This window comes from Prionailurus viverrinus, chromosome E2 (genome assembly GCF_022837055.1).
Source record: "Prionailurus viverrinus isolate Anna chromosome E2, UM_Priviv_1.0, whole genome shotgun sequence".
Lineage (NCBI taxonomy): Eukaryota > Metazoa > Chordata > Mammalia > Carnivora > Felidae > Prionailurus > Prionailurus viverrinus.
The window spans coordinates 54901522-54921943 of NC_062575.1; the positions used below are offsets into that span (position 1 = coordinate 54901522).

General features: G+C 53.4%; 1 protein-coding gene across 1 annotated transcript in view; it reads left to right on the top strand.

Annotated features, from left to right (window-relative positions):
• Positions 1–20422, top strand: part of MYH14 (myosin heavy chain 14) — a 91274-nt gene that overhangs the window by 38807 nt on the left and 32045 nt on the right. Inside the window, exons 17-26 of the mRNA XM_047837341.1 lie at positions 1397–1584; positions 6066–6187; positions 8423–8492; positions 8615–8775; positions 10082–10190; positions 12423–12549; positions 13635–13846; positions 16299–16436; positions 19054–19177; positions 19838–20009. Coding sequence (XP_047693297.1) covers positions 1397–1584; positions 6066–6187; positions 8423–8492; positions 8615–8775; positions 10082–10190; positions 12423–12549; positions 13635–13846; positions 16299–16436; positions 19054–19177; positions 19838–20009 — 1423 coding nt within the window. The remainder of the gene's footprint in view (positions 1–1396; positions 1585–6065; positions 6188–8422; positions 8493–8614; positions 8776–10081; positions 10191–12422; positions 12550–13634; positions 13847–16298; positions 16437–19053; positions 19178–19837; positions 20010–20422) is intronic.

Genomic DNA, 20422 nt, shown 5'->3' on the forward strand with positions numbered 1-20422 from the left:
TCTGTCTCTCTCTCTCTCTCTCCCTCCTCCCCTACTCACACTGTCTGTCTCTCTGAAAGTTAATAAATAAACTTAAAAAAAAAAAAAGGATCCTCCGAACAAGCCAACGAGGCAGGTGTTAGTGCTATTATTCCCATCATACAGATGAGAAAGCACAGAGAGGTTAAGACACCTGCCTGAGGTCACACAGACAGTAAAGGACAGAGCTGGGATTTGAACCCAAGACATCCCAGGGCCTCTGCTCTTATCTGTGCTGTAAGAACTTAATTACCATTTTGATAACAGTTGGGAGCATGGCGGTGAGAGGGAACGTTGAACCTGGGGAGGAAAAGGCCATAGGTGAGCCCCCACTTGTGCACCAAGCCCTGCCCTAAGCGAAGATTATCTGGTTGACCCCTGATGACCCTCATTGCTGAGGACTACAGGACATCAGAGTCTGCCCCCGCCGCAGGTCCCTGAGAAAGGAGGTGTGACTTCAAACAGAATTCGAGGGGCACATGGGTGACTCAGTCGGCTAAGCATCCGACTTTGGCTCAGGCCATGATCTCGCGGTCCCTGGGTTCAGGCCCCGCGTTGGGCTCTGTGCTGACAGCTCAGAGCCTGGCGCCTGCTTCGGATTCTGGGTCTCCCTCTCTCTCTGTCCATGCCCCACTCACTCTCTCTCTCTCTCTCTCAAAAATAAAAATAAAAATAAACATTAAAAAACCCCACAGAATTCAAGATGAAGGAGTGGGGATTTCTCACTAGCTGAAGTGACACCACCAGATGACAAAAGAGAGAAGAGTCACCATGAAATCAGGCCTTTTTGGAAAAATGGTTCATGCGGAGGCAGTCCGTGTGCTTTTAAATATCGCACAGAAAAGCCGGGCTTTATTACGTCCTCAGTGGGACATCGTGTTGAGTCCCTAAAACTGCGGCCATGCTGAGTGCGCTGTTTCCCTCTCTGTGCCTCGGTTTCCTCGCCTGTAAAATGGAAACGATTCTTACAGGCTTATAAATGAGAAGGCATATATAAAGCGCTTCGAGTGGGCCTGGCAGAGAGGACGTGCCAAGTAAGTATATGCCGTTGTCATGACCACTTTTTGATAAGGAACAGTGGAGATCGTTCCTCGAGAAGAAGAGCGGTCAGAGGCCAGGTTTCCAGTGGACTCTCGCTGCCTGGGTTCGAATCCTAGATCTGCACTTTTTCAGCTGTGTGACCTTAGGCACAGACTTCCACCTTTCTGAGTTTACACATCAGTCCAATGGGACTGCAAATACCTACCTTACCGGTGTTTCATATGTAAAGTGCCAGGTCCTATAAATGACAAGACCCTTGAACTTTGACTTAAAACAGTGCACCTAAAACTGACCCCTGACCCGCTTCTTTCTCTACATCTGTTTCCTTTCCCCGTAGTGGAGGGCATCGTGGGGCTGGAGCAGGTGAGCAGCCTTGGGGATGGCCCACCCGGCGGCCGCCCCCGCCGGGGCATGTTCCGAACAGTGGGACAGCTCTACAAGGAGTCCCTGAGCCGCCTCATGGCCACACTCAGCAACACCAACCCCAGCTTCGTCCGCTGTATCATCCCCAACCATGAGAAGAGGGTGAGTGACCGGCCTGGGGACGGGGCGGGGGCAGCGCTGGCATTGGGTAAAGGCGAGGCCACTGAACCCGGTTGGAGCCACGTCTGGTCCCAGGCTCGCCTCCGACTGGCTGTGTGACCTTGAGCAAATTCCTTTCTCTCCCAGGCTCAGTGCTCTGTTAGGAAAATTCATTCTTCAGTGGGACTTAAATTTTATTGAGCACCTACTAAGTGCAGGGTATTGGGGATACTGGAGAGAGAAAAGCGCAGCCAACCCCTATTCTCACAATCTAATGGGGAGCCCAGACACTCGACTGACCACTCACGATAAATGGCCAGTTGAATTTGTAGGGGAAGTAAGTATCACCTAAGGTGAAGTCAGGGAAGCCTCCCTGGAGGAGGTGGTGACTGAGATGGGATGAGCTTGTGCAAAAGCCCGGTGGGAGGTTGAGGCATGAAAGGTACAAGGGATGGAAAGCAGGCTGTTGGGGCTGGGGGCGTCACGGAGGTGTGGGGAGACCATGCCTGGCTTCGTAGGCCACCCAAAGGTTTTCTTGTTAGGAAAATCAGGGAAGGGGCCCTGCAGGGAAGGGTCAACATGAGTGGAAAACGAGAACACAAAATGAGGGGTGCCTGGGGGGCTCAGTTGGTAAAGCATCCAGCTTCGGCTCAGGTCAGGATCTCGTGGTTCGTGAGTTCAGGCCCCGCATCCGGCTCTACACTGACAGGGCAGAGGCTGCTTGGGATTCTCTCTCTCCCTCTCTCTCTACCCCTGTCCTGCTCTCACTCTCTCTCTCTCCATCAAAATAAATAAGTAAACTTAAAAAAAAAAAAAAAAAAAAGAACACAAATGAGGTTCCGTCCTCAGAAACTAGGAACTGTAGTTACTGTGTGTGTGTGTGTGTGTGTGTATCTCCTGTCTGCAAATACTGTTATTTTATCGAATCTAAGACACATTTATTTCTCACACTTTAGCATCTCTGAAATTGGGCATGTGGTTTCCAATCAGTAGCCTGGCAGAGGTTAATTGATAGGAGTTTTTCTTTCTTGGTGGTGTAACAGCGTGTTTGGCGATTGAAGGTGGCTTATATTTGGTGAGATACATAGTACATAGAGTCACCCATTTCTCCGAGGGGACCTGGTTCTTTTTAGTGAATGGTGCTTAGAGTCTACGATGTGGGTGCTAGGTGGGGCTTCTGGGTGGCTCAGCTGGTTAACTGTCTGACTTCAGCTCAGATCATGATCTCTCCGTTTGTGAGTTCGAGCCCCATGTCAGGCTCTGCAGTGACATCTCAGAGCCTGGAGCCTACTTCGGATTCAGTCTCTCTCTCTCTCCTTCCCCCCACTTGTGCTCTCTCCATCAAAAGTAAATAAATACACATTAAATGAAAAAAAAACCAAAAAAGATGTGGGTGCTAGGTATACTCAGCCGTATCAGGGTGCTTCCAGAACCTCTCAGCAAATAGCTGTGTATATACACACAAATGCATATACATGCATACACACACGTAAACGCATGTACTCACATATATATATACACACATAAAAATTTTTTTAAGTGTTTATTTTCTGAGACAGAGCAGCAGAGGGGCAGAGAGAGAGGGAGACACAGAATCCAAAGCAGGCTCCAGGCTCTGAGCCGTCAGCACAGAACCCAACGCGGGGCTCGAACTACGGACCGAGAGATCAGGACCTGAGCTGAAGTTGGACGCTTAAGGGACTGAGCCACCCACGTGCCCCTTCATGTTTATTCTTGAGAGAGAGATAGAGAAGGGAGACACAGAATCCAAGGCAGGCTCCAGGCTCTGAGCTGTCAGCACGCAAGTCGGACACAACCGACTGAGTCACCCAGGCGCCCCGATACACGCACATTTTTTTAAGTAAACTCTGCCCCCAACGTGGGGCTCGAACTCATGACGCCAAGATCAACAGTTGCACGTTCCGCCAACTGAGCCCACCAGGCACCCCTGGATATAAACATTTACATCTATATTTACTTATATAAGTATCCTTACATATGGAACTCTGAGGTCACACCAGTATGTCACGTTCTAGTTCAACATCACAGAGTTCAGGGTCACTTTTTCCTCATGCAAATTTGTACCTGTGTGTGTGTGTGTGTGTGTGTGTGTGTGTGTGTGTGTGTGTGTGAGAGACAGTGAGAAATTGGGTTCCTACAAAATACTGTATATTTACGTGTTTTCTCGGTCCCTTTTAATGTAATCCACCTCCCCCCCTCCAGCCTGCCAAATAGTTTGCCAAAGGAGGGGCTGGAGGGAGGCACGAAGAGAACAAAATATTAATGTGAGACCGTCCACTATATCATTTTCAACTCACCGGTCTTTCCAGCTATTTCCTTGGGGCTGTTTTGATGGTGAGACAGTCAACTGAGATGGCTTAAGCACACATGAGGATGTATAAACTACCTAATTGAAATCCCAAGGTTGGGTTCAGTGACAGCTGGATCCAGGTGCTCCAACCGTGATGTCAGGGATTTTTCCCTTGCTTGGCTCTGCGTGGTCTTCACTCTGAAGCAATCTCATTCTCTTTCTTTCTTTCTCTTACTCCCCTCAGGACGGCAAGGCAGCCCCCAGTGGCTCCAAACTTTCGTTCTCCTAGTTCAGCAACCCTGGAGGAGAAAGAGAGTCTCTTGTCCCGTGGCCTCATGGGTTTAAGATGGGTCTTGCGCTCACTCCTGAGCCGCTCACTGTGATTGATCAGCCCTGGGTCACATGACCGTGCACGGAGCCAGGGTGGGCTAGCCCTAGCCAGTCATGGACCGAGAGCAGCAGAGGAGACAAAGCTCTCTCCCACGGGAGTGCAGCCTATTGCCAAGGAATAGGGGACACGTAGTAATAAAGAGAAAACTGCCTTTTTCCAGAACGTAAGCAATCTGAGGGCAGAGGCTTTTACCTCCTTTTTCACTGTTGAGTCCCCAGTGCCTAGAGCAGTGCTTGGCGCACAGTGGATATTCAATAAATGTTTGACGGATGCACAAATATTAGATATATAGGCTGCTTAGATGGCCCTAGAAAAAGATCCAGAATGACGATTCTTTTTTTTTTTTTTTAATTTTTTTTTCAACGTTTTTTTATTTATTTTTGGGACAGAGAGAGACAGAGCATGAACGGGGGAGGGGCAGAGAGAGAGGGAGACACAGAATCGGAAACAGGCTCCAGGCTCCGAGCCATCAGCCCAGAGCCCGACGCGGGGCTCGAACTCACGGACCGCGAGATCGTGACCTGGCTGAAGTCGGACGCTTAACCGACTGCGCCACCCAGGCACCCCCAGAATGACGATTCTTATGGTTTAATTCTTAACCCCCCCACCCCACCCCCATCCCAGAGATCCAGATTCTACCCTGTGCTGTAGCCAGGATATTCGTTTTTTTTATTTTTTATTTTTTTGGCGATTTTTTTTGTAAGCTTCCCAGAGAGTGCCAGCGTATAGCCAGAGTTGAGAACAGCTGATCTAGAAGGTTCTATAAAAAACTGGGGACTCTGTGGCTCGCTCTGGGGGCCTGGGCAAAGCAAGGCAAGAGTTCTCTTTTAGAATGTAGAGTTTGGGGGTTCCCTGGGTGGCTCAGTCGGTTGAGCGTCTGACTCTTGCTTTCAACAAGAATGATCCTGCGGTTGTGGGATCAAGCCCCACGTCGGGCTCCGTGCTGAGTGTGGAGCCAGCCTGGGATTCTCTCTCTGTCTCCCTCTGCCCCTCTCCCCTGCTCACTTGCGCTCTCTCTCAGAAACAAAGAAATAAAAAATAAAAATAGAATGTAGAGTTCGAATTTTCAAATGGTTTAGATTTTCTAGAAGCGATTAAAAAAAAGGAAAGAAAAAGCAACAAAAGTTAGCTACCCCCAAATAATGATGTAAGGGTTTTTTTTTTTTTAATGTTTATTTATTTTGAGGGGGAGGGGCATGGAGAGAGAGAGAGAGAGAGATTGATTGAGATTGGGAGAGAGAATCCCAGGCAGGGGCTGCCCTGTCGTCTCAGAGCCCAGGTGGGGTTGGATCCCAGGAACCATGAGATCATGAGTGGAAATCAAAGTGCGGGATGCTCAACCGACTGTGCCCCTGATGGATGGGTTTTATTCAACTCATCGCCTTCCCGGGGAGGCCGGTCCCGACTATGCTCCGGGCAAATTCACCCTTCCCCGCCCGCCCTCCGGGCTGCTCTTTTCTCCTTAGCACTTAACGTTTTATTTTTCCCCCATGCTGAGTAGGGATTGATTTCTTGACCTCATTTATCCTCGGCCTCTCCCGCTGGTCGAGACCCGCCCCCCCCCCCCCCCCCCCCCGCCCCGGGCAGGCATTTCTAAACCGGCACTCGTAGGTGCTCAGTACATTCTAGGTTGAACCATATGAAATCGCCAACCGTTTCCGAGCCGGCGTCGTGGGGGGCGGGCCCGCCCCCCCCCGTGTCCCCTGACGGCTGCGGGCCCGTGAGTGGCGCCCCCGTGTGGCCGCGCCGCCGACGCCGCGTGTCCGTGTCCGCTCTCCGCAGGCCGGGAAGCTGGAGCCTCGGCTGGTGCTGGACCAGCTGCGCTGCAATGGGGTCCTGGAGGGCATCCGCATCTGCCGCCAGGGCTTCCCCAACCGCATCCTCTTCCAGGAGTTCCGGCAGCGGTGAGTGCGATGGGGTGACGGTGGGGCGGGGTTCGGGTCTGGAGGCCACCGTGTCTGCACCCACATCCCCCCTACCGGCTACTTCTGAGCCTGGGGACTCTGGGCAAGTTCCTCTGGTTCCTGTTCTCAGTTTTCTCCTCCGTGGAATGGGAGAGCAGTACCCCCCCCTCCCACCAGTGCCTTCCCTAAAAGCATAGAGCCTTATGTTAAGTTGCAATCGTTATGATACGTTTCCATGTTGCCATCGGCGTGCGGCAATCTGCATTTCTTTACAAATGCAATAGAACGGGACAGAACAGAAAATATTGGCGTGTAAGAAGCCAGTAATCCAGGCGCGCCTGGGTGGCCCAGTCCGTTATGCGTCAGATTCTTCTTGATTTCCCCTCAGGTCATGATCTCAGGGCTGGTGACATCCAGCCCTGAGGGAGGCTCTGTGCTGACAGGGCAGAGCCTGCCTCAGATTCTCTCTGCCTCCCTCCCTCCCCCGCCCCTTGTCTACCCCTCTCCCCAGCTCACGCCCTCTCTCTTTCTCTAAAAAAAAATACAGTAAATATTGTAACATAAATTACACTTCACACAAGCTGTATACAGCAGCACCATTACAAAGAGCAGAATGTGAGGCTTCTCCACAATTTAAAATTATCCAGTAGCGATATTTCTAATAATAAAAAGAAACAGGTGGGGCGCCTGGGTGGCTCAGTCGGTTAAGCGTCCGACTTCAGCTCAGGTCACTATCTCGCGCTCCGTGAGTTTGAGTTCGAGCCCCGCGTCGGGCTCTGGGCTGATGGCTCAGAGCCTGGAGCCTGCTTCCGATTCTGTGTCTCCCTCTCTCTCTGCCCCTCCCCCGTTCATACTCTGTCTCTCTCTCTGTCTCAAAAATAAAATAAACGTTAAAAAAAAAATTAAAAAAAAAAGAAACAGGTGAAATTAATGTTACCAAGATATTTTATTTAGTCTGGTTACATCTAAGGTACTAGATAATTTTAACATGAATCAATATAAAAACGTGGTAGTGAAATACTGTGCATTCTTTTTTTTTTCTACCAAATCTGCGAAATACGGAGTGTGCCTTAAGTTCGGATGCTCTGAAATGTAGTCCTAGCAAAACAGTGAAGTTGCATTTAACAGAAAAATATTTTACGCCGCTTTGGCTTTTTTTTTTTTTTAATTATAATTTGTTTTGAGAGAGAGAGTGCGTGCAAGCAGGCGAAGGCCAGAGAGAGGAAGAGACAGAATCCCAAGCAGCTTCCGCAGCGTCAGCGCCCAGCCGGGTCTAGAGCTCAGGAACCATGAGATCGTGACCTGAGCCAAAACCAAGAGGTGGACAACCAACTGAGCCCCCCGGGCGCCCCTACACTGCTTCAGTTTTCAAATTTAAATTCCACTTAAATACAGTGAAACCCCACCCCCCCACCCCCCCACCCCCCCACCCCCCCCCACCCCCACCCCCACCCCCGTTCCTCAGGGTGCCTGCGTGGCTCAGCGGGTTAAGCATCTGACCCTTGGTTTCGGTTCAGGTCATGACCTCACCGTCGTGAGATCGAGCTCCCCGTTGGGCTCCACGCAGCGTGGAGCCTGCTTGGGATTCTCTCTCTCCCTGTCTTTCTGCCCCTCCCCTGCTTTCTCTGTCTCAAAAAATAAACTTAAAAAAAAAAAAAAAAAATATATATATATATATATATATATATATATGACATTATGTCCATGATATTCGTTTATGTGTATACATATTGTATATATAATGTGTATTTTTTTTTTTTATGAAATATTGAGATCCAGGGAAGGGCACAGCAGGGGAAAGGCTCTGAAGACAGACATGAATGTGTTTATGAAACGTATCCTGCTTTATTCTCAGTTGCTAAGTTCCCACTTAGAAGTTGGGAAGACCGTGCAGTAGGGCACTTAGCTCAGGGCCTGACAAACAATACATATTCCAAAGCACCAAGCTGTTTGTTATTCGCAGTCGCCCGGGGAGATCCGCTGGCCGGGCGGTGAAACCCTCCCGATCAGCACTTGGCGGATGTCCACCAGGTGGCGCTCTTACTGCCAGTGCTGTCGGTGGTAACGCCCTCCGCCCCGTGGGCGCTGCTCTGTAAATGTTGTAATGTTGGCTTTTCTTACTGTCCCTGTTGTTATCGCTGTCGGTCCCTCCGAGCCCAGCCCCGAGCCATGGCGGGAGTTCATTGACACCTGGCTGTAACCCCCCCTCCCCCCCCCCCCCCCCCCCCCCCGCAGGTACGAGATCCTGACGCCCAATGCCATCCCCAAGGGCTTTATGGATGGGAAACAGGCCTGCGAGAAGATGGTGAGTGCGGGGTGTTGCCTGGGGGTGCAGGTGTGGATGTGTGCACGTGCTGGGTCCCAGGTGGTGGAAGAGGGGGTCCGGGACCTCCCCCCATCGCCCCTCCTCTTTGTCACCCCTCACAGATCCAGGCCCTAGAACTGGACCCCAACCTCTACCGTGTGGGACAGAGCAAGATCTTCTTCCGGGCAGGGGTCCTGGCCCAGCTGGAAGAGGAACGGGACCTGAAGGTCACAGACATCATCGTGTCCTTCCAGGCAGCTGCCCGGGGTTACCTAGCTCGCAGGTAGGGCACCACGCCATCTCCCGGGGCAGGGAGGGGTTGACCAGACGGCTCCAGGTGTCGGGGCCTCCAACAGGGCAGAAGGGCTGAGAAACAAAGAGGGATAGAGTCACCAGATGCCTGGGCTTTTCGGTTCTGCAGTCCCTGAGGGCCCCGACAGGCCAGGTCCAGTACAGAGCGGTGCTCGGGACACGGAGAAGATCTAGGCTTGGCCATAGGGTGACCGACCAGCCTCCTTTGCCCGAGACTGGAGGTTCCCCAGGATGCGTGATTTTCAGTGCAAAAACAAAGCAAGCCCCGGGTGAACCGGGTCATGGCGGTCACCCTACTGGCCAGTGCCTCGGGGGACCCCAGTCTGGAGTGGGGGAGACCTACCAGGGCACAGAGCGTCACAGTCTGGAGTGGGATGCGCTTCGACGGGGGTCATACAAGTGCCGTGTGCAGACTCAGCTGTACGCCAGGATGCCTCCGGGTCACCCTGGATGACCAGGCAGGTGAATGAGGACGGGAAAGGTGCTCCAGGCAGGAGCGACAGCTTGTGCAGAGACCCAGTGACATGAGAGCGTGATGTGTTTCAGGAGCGCAAAAAGTTTGCAGGAGTCTCCTTCCCCCTTGAAACGGCCCAGAGGGAGGATCAGACAATAAGGGACTCCCCAGACACCAGGCTGTGGGGCGGGGGGCTTGCCCAGGGATGCTGGGGAGCCGTGGGAGGGCTAGGAAGAGAGAAGGGATGGGTAAGCTCTGGGTGTCGAAAGATCTCTCGGGAGGCATTTTGGGGATAGGCTGGAGGGAAGAGATTGGAGGCTGGGAGGTTGGGGGAAGGGTCCAGGTGGGGGAAGAGGAGGCCTGTCTGTGCAGACGGAGAGGGGGGGACAGAGGAGAGAGAGTCAAGGGCAGAAGGACCGACAAACTGTACACAGATCTGCCAATGAGAGAACGGTGCTTGCATACAGTAGGCACTTAATAATGGTTGACTAACGGGGACGCCAGGGTGGCTCAGTCGGTTACGCATCCGACTTTTGATTTCGGCTCAGGTTATGATCTCGCGGCTTCGTGAGTTCAAGCCCCTCACTAGGCTCTGCGTTGGCAGCGTGGAGCCTGCTCGGGATTCTCTCCCTCCCTCTGTCTGCCCCTCCCTCAAAATAAATTTTAAAACATTTATTTTTTTATGCTGTCTCTGTCTCAAAGTAAATTTAAAAAACTAATGAATAATGGTTGACTAATTGAAGGGAGCTTTGCTCTCTTGCTAAGGGGACGGGCCTGGAGGGGCCGAGCTTTCACTCTCCCACTTGGCCATCTCCCCACCCAGAGCCTTCCAGAAGCGGCAGCAGCAGCAGAGTGCCCTGAGGGTCATGCAGCGGAACTGTGCGGCTTACCTCAAGCTGAGACACTGGCAGTGGTGGCGGCTCTTCATCAAGGTGAGGGCACCTGGGGAAGTGGCCTGAGCAGCAAGGAGACAGGACCGTGGGGCCAAGCCTGCTTGGGCAAGTGGCCTTCTATGTTTGGGCCTCGGCTTTCTGTATCTGTGAAATGGGATCCATCGGCCCAACCTTTGTTAGCCAGGATTCTTTGGGTGGCAGGTGACCAAAAATAAAAAAATCTGACTGACACCAGCAGAGATAAAAGATTCAGGACAGCTTCAGGATCCAGGGCTGAGTTGGGGGGTCCCGAAGGCTCCCCGGCCCAGAATGAGTGATTCACTGGAAGGACTCACAGGACTTAGAGAAGCTATTTATTACACACATGGTTCCGGTTTATTACTGTGAAAGGAAAGAGATTAAAGTCAGCAAAGGGAAAAGGTGCACAGAACAGAGCTCAGGAGAGACCAGGCACAAGCTTCCAGTTGTCCTCTGTGGACAGTGCTTAATTCTTCCAGAAACAACGTGTGACACACATATGGGCTGTTGCCGACCAGGAAAGCTCTCCCGAGCCTCAGTGTCCGGGGTTGAGATTGGGGGAGGGGGGGTGAGTCTCATAGGCATGGCTGACCCTCCGTGTGGTTGACCTTAGTTACCCAGTCTCCAGCCCCTCCAGAGGTCAAGTTTATACCATGTGGCCCAAGACCCCCAGGTAACAAAGTCACTCTTATCAGTCAGAATATTCCAAGAGCTTGGAGATTCTCTTCCAGGAGCCAGGCAGGGGCCAGTCCTTTCAAACTCTTGCGCAGGGTTTGGACAACCCAGGCCTGCTGAGCCAACCCTTTATTGCACAAGGGCCCGAATAAAGATGTCAGGTATGTGACATCCTGTGCCTCCCAGTTGGCTTTTCCTCCATGATGATCTCCTGCAGACTTTTCCACGTGGGGGCCACCAGCAGATTGAGACTTGTCCCCAACCAGCTAGGCCACCGTGGTCCTTTCTTACCGCAGATCTCCAGAGTTTGACTCGCCCTTGGATGGCTGGAGTCATGTGACCACCCCAGAACTCACCACTACACATCAGCCTGATTGGATTCTCTCTCTCTCTCTCTCCTCTCTCTCTCTCTCTCTCTCTCTCCCCCCTCTCTCTCCCTTCCTCTGTGCCCCTCCCCTGCTTGTGCTCTCTCTCTCTCTCTCAAAAATAAATAAATAGGGGTGCCTGGGTGGCTCGGTTGGTTAAACGTCTGACTTTGGCTCCAGGTCATGATCTCACAGCTCATGGGTTCGAGCCCCATGTTGGGCTCTGTGCTGATGGCTCAGAGCCTGGAGCCCTCTTCGGATTCTGTGTCTCCCTCTCTCTCTCTCTGCCCTCCCCTGCTCTCTCTTTGTCTCTCACTCTCTCTCAAAAAATGAATAAACATTTAAAAAATTTAAAAATGAATAAGCATTAAAAAAAAGAAAATGATTTTAAAAATTATGAGTATAAAATTACAGCCGTGATAAATGCCATGGGTTAGGACAGAAAAGAATATGATACACTAAAGAACAAGGTAGAGTGGAGAAGAACCAGATACAAAGCAGTGGGACAGAAATGATCAGAGTGGGGGCGCCTGGGTGGCTCTGCCCCTTAAGAGGCTGATTCTTGATCTTGGCTCAGGTCATGATCTCGCAGTTCGTGAGTTCGAGGCCAGCATTGGGCTATGCACTGTCAGTGCGGAGCCTGCTTGGGACTCTCCCTCCCTCTCTGTCCCTCCTCCACTTGTGCTCTCTCTCTCTCTCAGAATAAATAAACTTCATAATAAAAAAAAGAAATGATCGGAGTGGCTCCCACTAACAAGGAGGAGGGCGGTTCTGTGAACCTGTCATTTCAGTCGTTCATGTGTGGGTGGCACCTGTCCTGCCCCCCCGGATCACACAGTGTCAAGCGCATCTCTCACCCTGGACCTGGGACTCGGAACACACTTTGGGAAACGTTGCGCTACAGACCAGCAGCCCCCGATGTCTCTTGTACCCCAGGGTTGGTTCAGCAGAGAAGGGGACCCGTGTAGCGCTGCTTGCCTAGGGGGGAGGGGGCCCTGACTGTTCTAGGCGCTTCACAAGCAATAGCCTCATACACCCATTGCAAAGACCCTGTGAGGCAGGGGCTCTTATCATCCCGATAGCAGAGGACACTGTTGTGCCTGCCTGAGGCCACACAGCTGGCGGGTGGCAGAGCCGCCACTGGAACCCGGAAGCGGCCCTGCGTGCTCGTTTCGGGGCTAGTGGAGCAGCCATTTCCCTCCCCTCCCCCCAGGTGAAGCCGCTGCTGCAGGTGACGCGGCAGGATGAGGTGCTGCAGGCGCGGGCCCAGGAGCTCCAGAAGGTGCAGGAGCTGCAGCAGCAGAGCGCCCGCGAGGTGGGCGAGCTCCAGGGGCCGCCTGGCACAAGGTAAGGGGCGGGGCCGCGGGTGGAGCCAGGGCCTGGGGGCGGGGCCGCGGGTGGAGCCAGGGCCTGGGGGCGGGGCTCCCAGCTGAGCCGCGGAGGGCTGTGGGGTGAGGGTGGGGGCAGAGCTGAATGGAAACCGTCGGGGTGCTGTTGGGCTGTGATGTGCAGGAGGCAGGGCCCTGGGGTGCAGCCAGGGTATGGGGTGGGGGACTGGCTCCTGCGGAACCCAGATGCTCAGGGGGCCTGGCTCCAGCGTCGGGGCAGGGCAGGGGCTGGCCTTGGGGCAGGGCTAGGGTGTGCAGGCGGCCAACTTTTCATGGTTTCCAGCTTTTCTGGTGGCTTCTAAGTAATGGTGAAGTGAACCCCTTCTTGAGTGTTTTGCTGTTTGCTTTTGCTGAATTATTTCCTTTGGTTCAATTTCTAGGCGTAGGAGTGTTAAATGAAATGTGAGATGGTAGAAAGGCCTCTCTGGGCCTATTTGGAAGGTGGACTGGAGAGGGAGAGACTGGAGGCAGGGAGGCTGGGGAGAGAGTCCACTGGGAGAGGATAAGTAAGGCCTAAGCTTGTGGGGCCGCGGGGCCAGAGAGGAGGGGGCAGGGCAGAGAGAGTCCTGGGACAGTGGGTACAGGGCTGGGGACGGATGGGCTGTGAGGAGGTGAAGGAGAGGGCAGCCCCCGGGGGTCTGACCTGGTGACCCCGGGGGGGATGGAGGTCATCCCCAGATGGGGACCTGGAGGAAGGCCCTCCAGGCATCAAAGAGCAAAGCAGGGGTGCCTGGGTGGCTCAGTTGATTAAGCCTCTGATTCTTGGTTTCGGCTCAGGTCATGATCTCACGGTTCGTGAGTTCGAGCCCCACATTGGGCTCTGCGCTGTCCGCGCAGAGCTTGCTTGAGATCCTCTCTCTCCCTCTCACTCTGCCCCTCCCCTGCTCGTGCTCTCTCTCTCTGTCTCTCTCTCTCAAAATAAATAAACTTAAAAAAAAAAAAAAGAGCAAAGCGAATCAGGAGGCAGGAGGGACCCGGTGCTCCCCCGAGACTGTCCTGGGAGCAGTGCCTGCTGAGCGCTGACCTCCCACCCTGCCCGCAGCTGGAAGAGGAGCGCACCCGCCTAGCAGAGCAACTGCGGGCAGAGGCAGAGCTGTGTGCTGAGGCCGAGGAGACGCGCGGGCGGCTGGCAGCCCGCAAGCAGGAGCTGGAGCTGGTGGTGTCGGAGCTGGAGGCCCGCGTGGGCGAGGAGGAGGAGTGCAGCCGCCAGCTGCAAACCGAGAAGAAGAGACTGCAGCAGCATATACAGGTCGGCCTCTGCGTGCCCACGGGTCGCCCCTCCCCGTGCCCATCTGTCTACCCTGGCAACCTTGGCTTGTGCAAACCCCTGTCTCTTTGGGCCATGAATTTGCAGAAAAGTCGACTCAAAGTGGCTTAAGCAAAAAAAAAAAAAAAAAAAAAAGAAAAATTCTCTCTCTCTTTTTTTTTTTTGGTTCCAATAATGGGAGACTCCAGAATGCATAAGCTTCAGGCATGGCTGGATCCAGCTGCTATCCTTTGAACTCTTTCTCTGTCCCTCTCCTGGGTCATTTTGTTTCTAGGCTGCTGCATTCCCAGGCTGGCTGCCCTGTCATTGTTCCCCTTCAAAACCCAGTGTGTGTTTTACACTTATGGTACCTTTGGATTCGGATGCTAAGTTTTCACTGGCACTGAAACTTCACCTGCGTTTATGTTTTATGACTTCTTCGTTTGAAAAGGTGGATTTAGGTACCCGAGTTATTCCGTACTTAAAATTTTTTCCCAGTGATTTCACCGAGTGTCTGCTTTTAAATTTAAACGAAATAACATTTAAATAAGCTGGTAAAGGTAGTTCCTCAGTCATACTGACCACATTTCAGGAGACTCGGGACAGATAAGACAGCGGTTTATTAAATACAGCCTGCGGGAGGCAGACACCGCACCCCCAGAGAGCCACACAGGAGTTGGACTCAGGCATAGAATGAATAGGCCACGGCCGTGGGAGGCAGGCTGTGTCGTAACGAGAGGTTGAGGTGACCTCTGGTTCCTGCAGGGGGATGTGATTGGCTTGTTTGAATAATTAGTCCACCAAGAGGGCACAAGCCAGCGCTGTGCCTGGGTCCCCGTGATACGGAGGGTTATGGGGCCAGGGGAGGGTGGGTGGGCGGAAGACGTGTGGTTAGACCATTATGGGTCCTTCCAAGACCAGATAGCGAGGCAGCCCATAATACTGAACCCTTTTATAAAAAGCGGAGGTTTCATGGACATACGGTGTAATATTAGCTTCAGGTGTAGGACATGGTGAGTCAGTATTCACGTATGTTGCAAAGCGATCACCATCTAGTTAATATCCGGCACCTTACATAGTAACAAAAATTTTTTTTCCAGTGTGAGAACTTTTTAAAAAAATTTTTATTTAGTTTTGAAGGAGAGAGGGATGGAGTGTGAGTGGGGGAGGGGCAGAGACACAGAACCTGAAGCAGGCCCCAGGCTCTGAGCTGTCAGCACGGAACCTGACACGGGGCTCGAACTCACGCGCTGTGAGATCATGGCCTGAGTGGAAGTCAGATGCTTAACTGATTGAGCCACCCCTAGGTGCCCCTCTGTTGTGAAAACTTTTAAGACCTAGTATTTTAGGGGCACCTGGGCGGCTCAGTCAGTTAAGCATCCGACTTCCACTCAGGTCACGATCTCACAGTTTGTGAGTTCGAGCCCCACGTCGGGCTCTGGGCTGACAGCGCAGAGCCCCCTTCGGATCCTCTGTCCCCCTCTCTCTCTGGCGCTCATGCTGTCTGTCAAAAATAAGCAAACATTAAAAAAAAAGATCTACTATCTTAGCAAGTCTCAAATACACAATACAGTACCATGAACCACAGTCACGCTGTATGTTACATCCCTAGAACTTATTTACTTTATAACTAGAAGTTCGTACCTTTTGACCCCCTTCATTGGCTCTTCCTCCCCCAGACTCCGCCCTCAGCAACCACCCACTTTTTCTGTGTATCCGTGAGCTCAGTTTTTGTTCCTGTTTTTTAGATCCACATATGAATGAGATCGTATGGTGGTCTCTCTCTCTCTGACTTATGTTACTTAGCGTAATGCCCTTGACATCCATCCATGCTGTCCCACAACCTTAATTTCTGGTCTCATACCTCACGTTGCCACATGTGCCTGGGCGGTGCCACGGGGGACAGGGCCCATCTCTAGGATATGTTCATTATGTTTCTGGTTTATAGTCTTCATGCACACACAAGAACGTGATTTCCAGGGGCACCTGGGTGGCTCAGTCAGTTAAGCGTCTGACTCTCGGTTTCCGCTCCACTCATGACCTTGCGGTTCGCGAGTTCGAGCCCCGCATCAGGCTCTGCCCTGGCAGCTCGAAGTCTGCTCGAGATTCTCTCTCTCTCTCTCTCTGCTCTTCCCCCACTCGTCTCTGTCTCTCTCAAAAATAAATAAACTTAAAAAAGGAAGAAGAAGAATGTGATTTCCATAAGGACAAAGATTTCTCATCTACCCTCGGTGCCTAGAATGGTGCCTCGCTCACACCGGTACTCCGTGAAGGCTCAGGGCTCACGGATGAAAACGGGAAGACCAGTAGAGGCTTGATCCTTCCCAGCCTCGCCCAGAGTGTGGACCTGTCTGAGTCACGAGCCCTAGGGGCTTGGGACCGTCCCCTCCACTCTAGCCGTCACATCACACCCTAACCCCTGGGTCCTGATCTCTCCTCCCCACGCCCCCTCCAGGAGCTGGAGAACCACCTTGAGGCAGAGGAAGGGGCGCGGCAGAAGCTGCAGCTGGAGAAAGTGACCACGGAGGCCAAGCTGAAGAAATTTGAGGAAGATCTGGTACTCTTAGAAGATCAGAATGCCAAGCTGAGCAAGGTCAGTGGCCTGTGAGCCCCCAAGGGCAGAAGGTGGTGGGTGCACTGGGGGTGCGTGGGTCTCTCTGTCTTCCCTACCTCTAGGGGCACTCCGGCTCGCAGTCTCAGCCGTGTCTCCCTTTGACCCTTTCTCTTCATACCTTTGCCCAAGCAGGTATTTATTGAGCAACTACTGTGTGTCATTATCTATCGCTGATAGATCGTAAGACCCCCCACCCCCAGAGCCACGTGACTGAAGACAAGCACCATTTCATTACATCCCATCCTTCTGTGGGTCAGCCGTGGCTCTCTTAGGCAGTCACTGTGATGTGGCTGGGTGTGGACGTCTGGTGTCTCGATGCTCCTTTGTGTGGCTTCTGTCCCCACAGGAGAGCCTGAATTTCTTAAAAAAAAATTTTTCTTTAACGTTTATTCATTTTTGAGAGACAGAGACAGAGCGTGAGGGAGGGAGGGGCAGAGAGAGGGAGACACGGAATCCGAAGCAGGCTGCAGGCTCCGAGCTGTCAGCACAGAGCCCGACGTGGGGCTCGAATGCACAAACTGAGATCTTGACCTGAGCCAAAGTCGGACGTTCAACTGACAGAGCCACTCAGGCGCCCCGAGCCCGGATTTCTTAACTGACAGCTCAGGGCCTGAGGAGGGGAAGCAGAAGCCTCCAGACCCTGTAGGAGGCTCTGGAACTGACAGAGCACCACTTACGCTGAATTCTATAGATCAGGGGTTGGCCTGGCAAATACTGTCCGTAAAAGGCCAGACAGCAACTATTTCACACTCTGGAGGCCTCTGTGTTTCTGTCACAAGCACTCACTTCTGCCGTTGTAGCGTGAAAGCAGCCGCAGATCGTATGTAGTCCAACAAGTGTGACTGTGTCCCAATAAAACTTTATTTATAAAAATAGGTGGTGGGCCAGATTTGTTTGACCTGCACACTGTGGTTTGCAGACCGCTGAACTTATTATTTTTTTTTTTCTTCTTTTTTTTTTTTTTTTTTTTTAATTTTTTTTCAACGTTTTTTTATTTATTTTTGGGACAGAGAGAGACAGAGCATGAACGGGGGAGGGGCAGAGAGAGAGGGAGACACAGAATCGGAAACAGGCTGCAGGCTCCGAGCCATCAGCCCAGAGCCTGACGCGGGGCTCGAACTCACGGACCGCGAGATCGTGACCTGGCTGAAGTCGGACGCTTAACCGACTGCGCCACCCAGGCGCCCCAACAGACCGCTGAACTTAAAGCCCTCATAGGCTCAGCCCAGATTCACTGGGTTTAAATTAGACTCTGTCCCTGGGTGGGGATGTGGCGAAGAATCAGCCGCCACCTTTAACCCGTCACAGCGAGGACTAGGCTAGGCTAGGCACAGGGTATATGGCAATGGCATTGAACAAACTAGAAAACCATTCATGTCCTCACAGGGAGATGGGGGAAAGGGATGCTAGATGAGTCACCACAGGGAATAAATATAATCACATATTGTGCACAGTTATGAACTGTTAGGGACGCCTGCGGTTACGCTCAATCCGTTAAGCATCTGACTTCAGCTCAGGTCATGATCTCACAGTTGGTGAGTTCGAGCCCCACGTCGGGCTCTGTGCTGTCAGCGCAGAGCCCCTCTTCAGATCCTGTGTCCCCCCCCCCCTCTCTATTCCTACCCCGCTTGCTCTCTCTCTCTCTCTTAAAAATAAATAAACATTAAAAAAACTGTTAGAAAAGAAGACTATGAAGGTCCCTCCACTGTTCTAGGGGTAGTCAGGGAAGCCTTCCTCGACGCAATGAAGCCTGAGATGAGAGGTCAAAGACGCACAGGGGTTTTCTGGAACGTTCCTTTGGTGCAATGGCTATTCTATTCTCCTCTGTTCTATTTCTTTCTTTTCTTTTAAGTTTTTTAATGTTTATTTAATTTTGAGAGAGAGAGAGAGAGTGCGAGCAGGGGAGGGACAGAGAGAGAGTGAGACACAGAATCCGAAGCAGGCTCCAGACTCCGAGCCGTCAGCCCAGAGCCCGATGCGGGGCTCAAACCCACGAACAGGGAGATCATGACCTGAGCCGAAGTCGGGCGCTCAACCAACTGAGCCACCCAGGCGCCCCTCTATTTCTTTTTAAGGGTAGTGCGAACACAGTGCATTGGTTTCCAGAGCCACTCACGGTTTGAAAAGTGCTTCTCAAATGCTAACGTGTGCAGGAATCCCATGGAAAGCTTGTTAAAATGCAGATTCTGATCCCGTGGGTCTGGGGTGCAGCCTGACATGCAGCATTTCCAAAAAACTCCCGTTCGGTGCCGATGCCGCTGGCCCACAAACCATACTCTGAGCCGTATGGATCCAGGAGGCACTGGAGTGCGCCCGCCCTGCAAGGATGTTCGCGCAGTGTTGTTTACAATCGCAAAAACGAATTGGAAGGAACCTCAGTGCCCACGAGTGGGGAGGCGGGTCAATGAATGCCTGGGGTGCATGGAACCATGGCGTCTACCTAGTGGTTACTGGGTGTGAATCGGTGGGCTGGTCTGCGGACCCAAGAGAGATGGGAGAGGAGGGAAGGGTTTGGGAGCAGAAGGCTCAGGGAAGGGTGGAGATGAGCGTGGAGGGGGGCTGTCCTGACCGCCCCCACACTCCCCACGTCCCTCAGGAGCGGAGGCTGCTGGAGGAGCGTCTGGCCGAGTTCTCGTCGCAGGCGGCGGAGGAGGAGGAGAAGATCAAGAGCCTCAATAAGCTTCGACTCAAATACGAGGCCACGATTGCGGACATGGAGGGTGAGCGCCACCCCCCGGGGAAGCCAGGGGAGCCTGCAGGGGGGGGGGGGGGGCTGTGCGGCTCGCGGCCCGGGGTGGTGGTAGGGACGTTGGGGGAGCCTCCTGCGTTATGGGGGGCGGGGTGGATGTTGGGTGAGTCTCCTGCGCTATGGAACCTCAGCGGTCCAATCTGTTAAATGGGGGTCAGGAAAGATGGCTCGAGACAGATTGGGTGCCTTCCCAGCTCTTAGGTTATTTCTGTCACTCTGGATGGCCGTTCTCTTGCTCTCTCCCTGGCGTCTTGGGTCACCCTCTCTCTCTGACCGTCCCACCGTTTCAGACACACGGTGGGCTCTCCGCCCCTTGCTATGGACTCAGTCACAGAAGCAGAAGGGACAGGGTGCAGGAGGAGGCTGCGGAGGCAGAGAGGGGAGGACAGGGCAGAGACAGGCACTGAGCAGGAGCAGGGCAGTCACTTGGGGGTCACTTGAGGAGAGGACGGCACCTGGGGGTCCGGCCCAGGGTCCGGGAAGCTGGAAAGAGGGGGGCGCAGAGGGAGATGCCTTGTGGTGGCTTTCCCCCCACCCTGGCCAGTGCCGGGGGCGGGGCCGCGGGTCTCGGGGAGCCGCCGGGCGCTGGGGGCTGGCGCTCCGGTGCATGACCCCCCACTCCCGCCCCCAGACCGCCTGCGGAAGGAGGAGAAAGGCCGCCAGGAGCTGGAGAAGCTGAAGCGGCGGCTGGACGGGGAGAGCTCGGAGCTGCAGGAGCAGATGGCCGACCAGCAGCAGCGCGCGGAGGAGCTGCGGGCCCAGCTGGGCCGCAAGGAAGTGGAACTGCAGGCCGCCCTGGCCAGGTGCGGGGGGTGGGGACGCGCGCGGGGCTCCCCAGGGAGCCTCCACCCGCGCCCTCGGAGCCTCAGTGTCCCCTCCTGTAAACTGGACCTGGCGAGAGCCCCAAGGCCGCCTGGTTAAGGAGAGGGCGGACCGAGGCCCCGCCGGTCTAGTAACTTGCCCGGGTCCGGGCGCGAAACAGGATCAGCCGTGATCCGACAAGTGCCGTGGCCGCGAGAGGAATCGCATTATTAGAATCACGGGCATTCGCAATCAGGGAGCACCTACTGTGCGCCAGATTCCGTGCTCGGTATTGCGAATGCCTTTTACCCGCTGTGCTTCACGCCGTCGCAGAGCCCTTGGTTATCGGTGCAGCTCAGGGTCAGAGACGTTAAAACGTGGGGAAAAGCGTGTGTCTCACCATCAGCGATGCGAG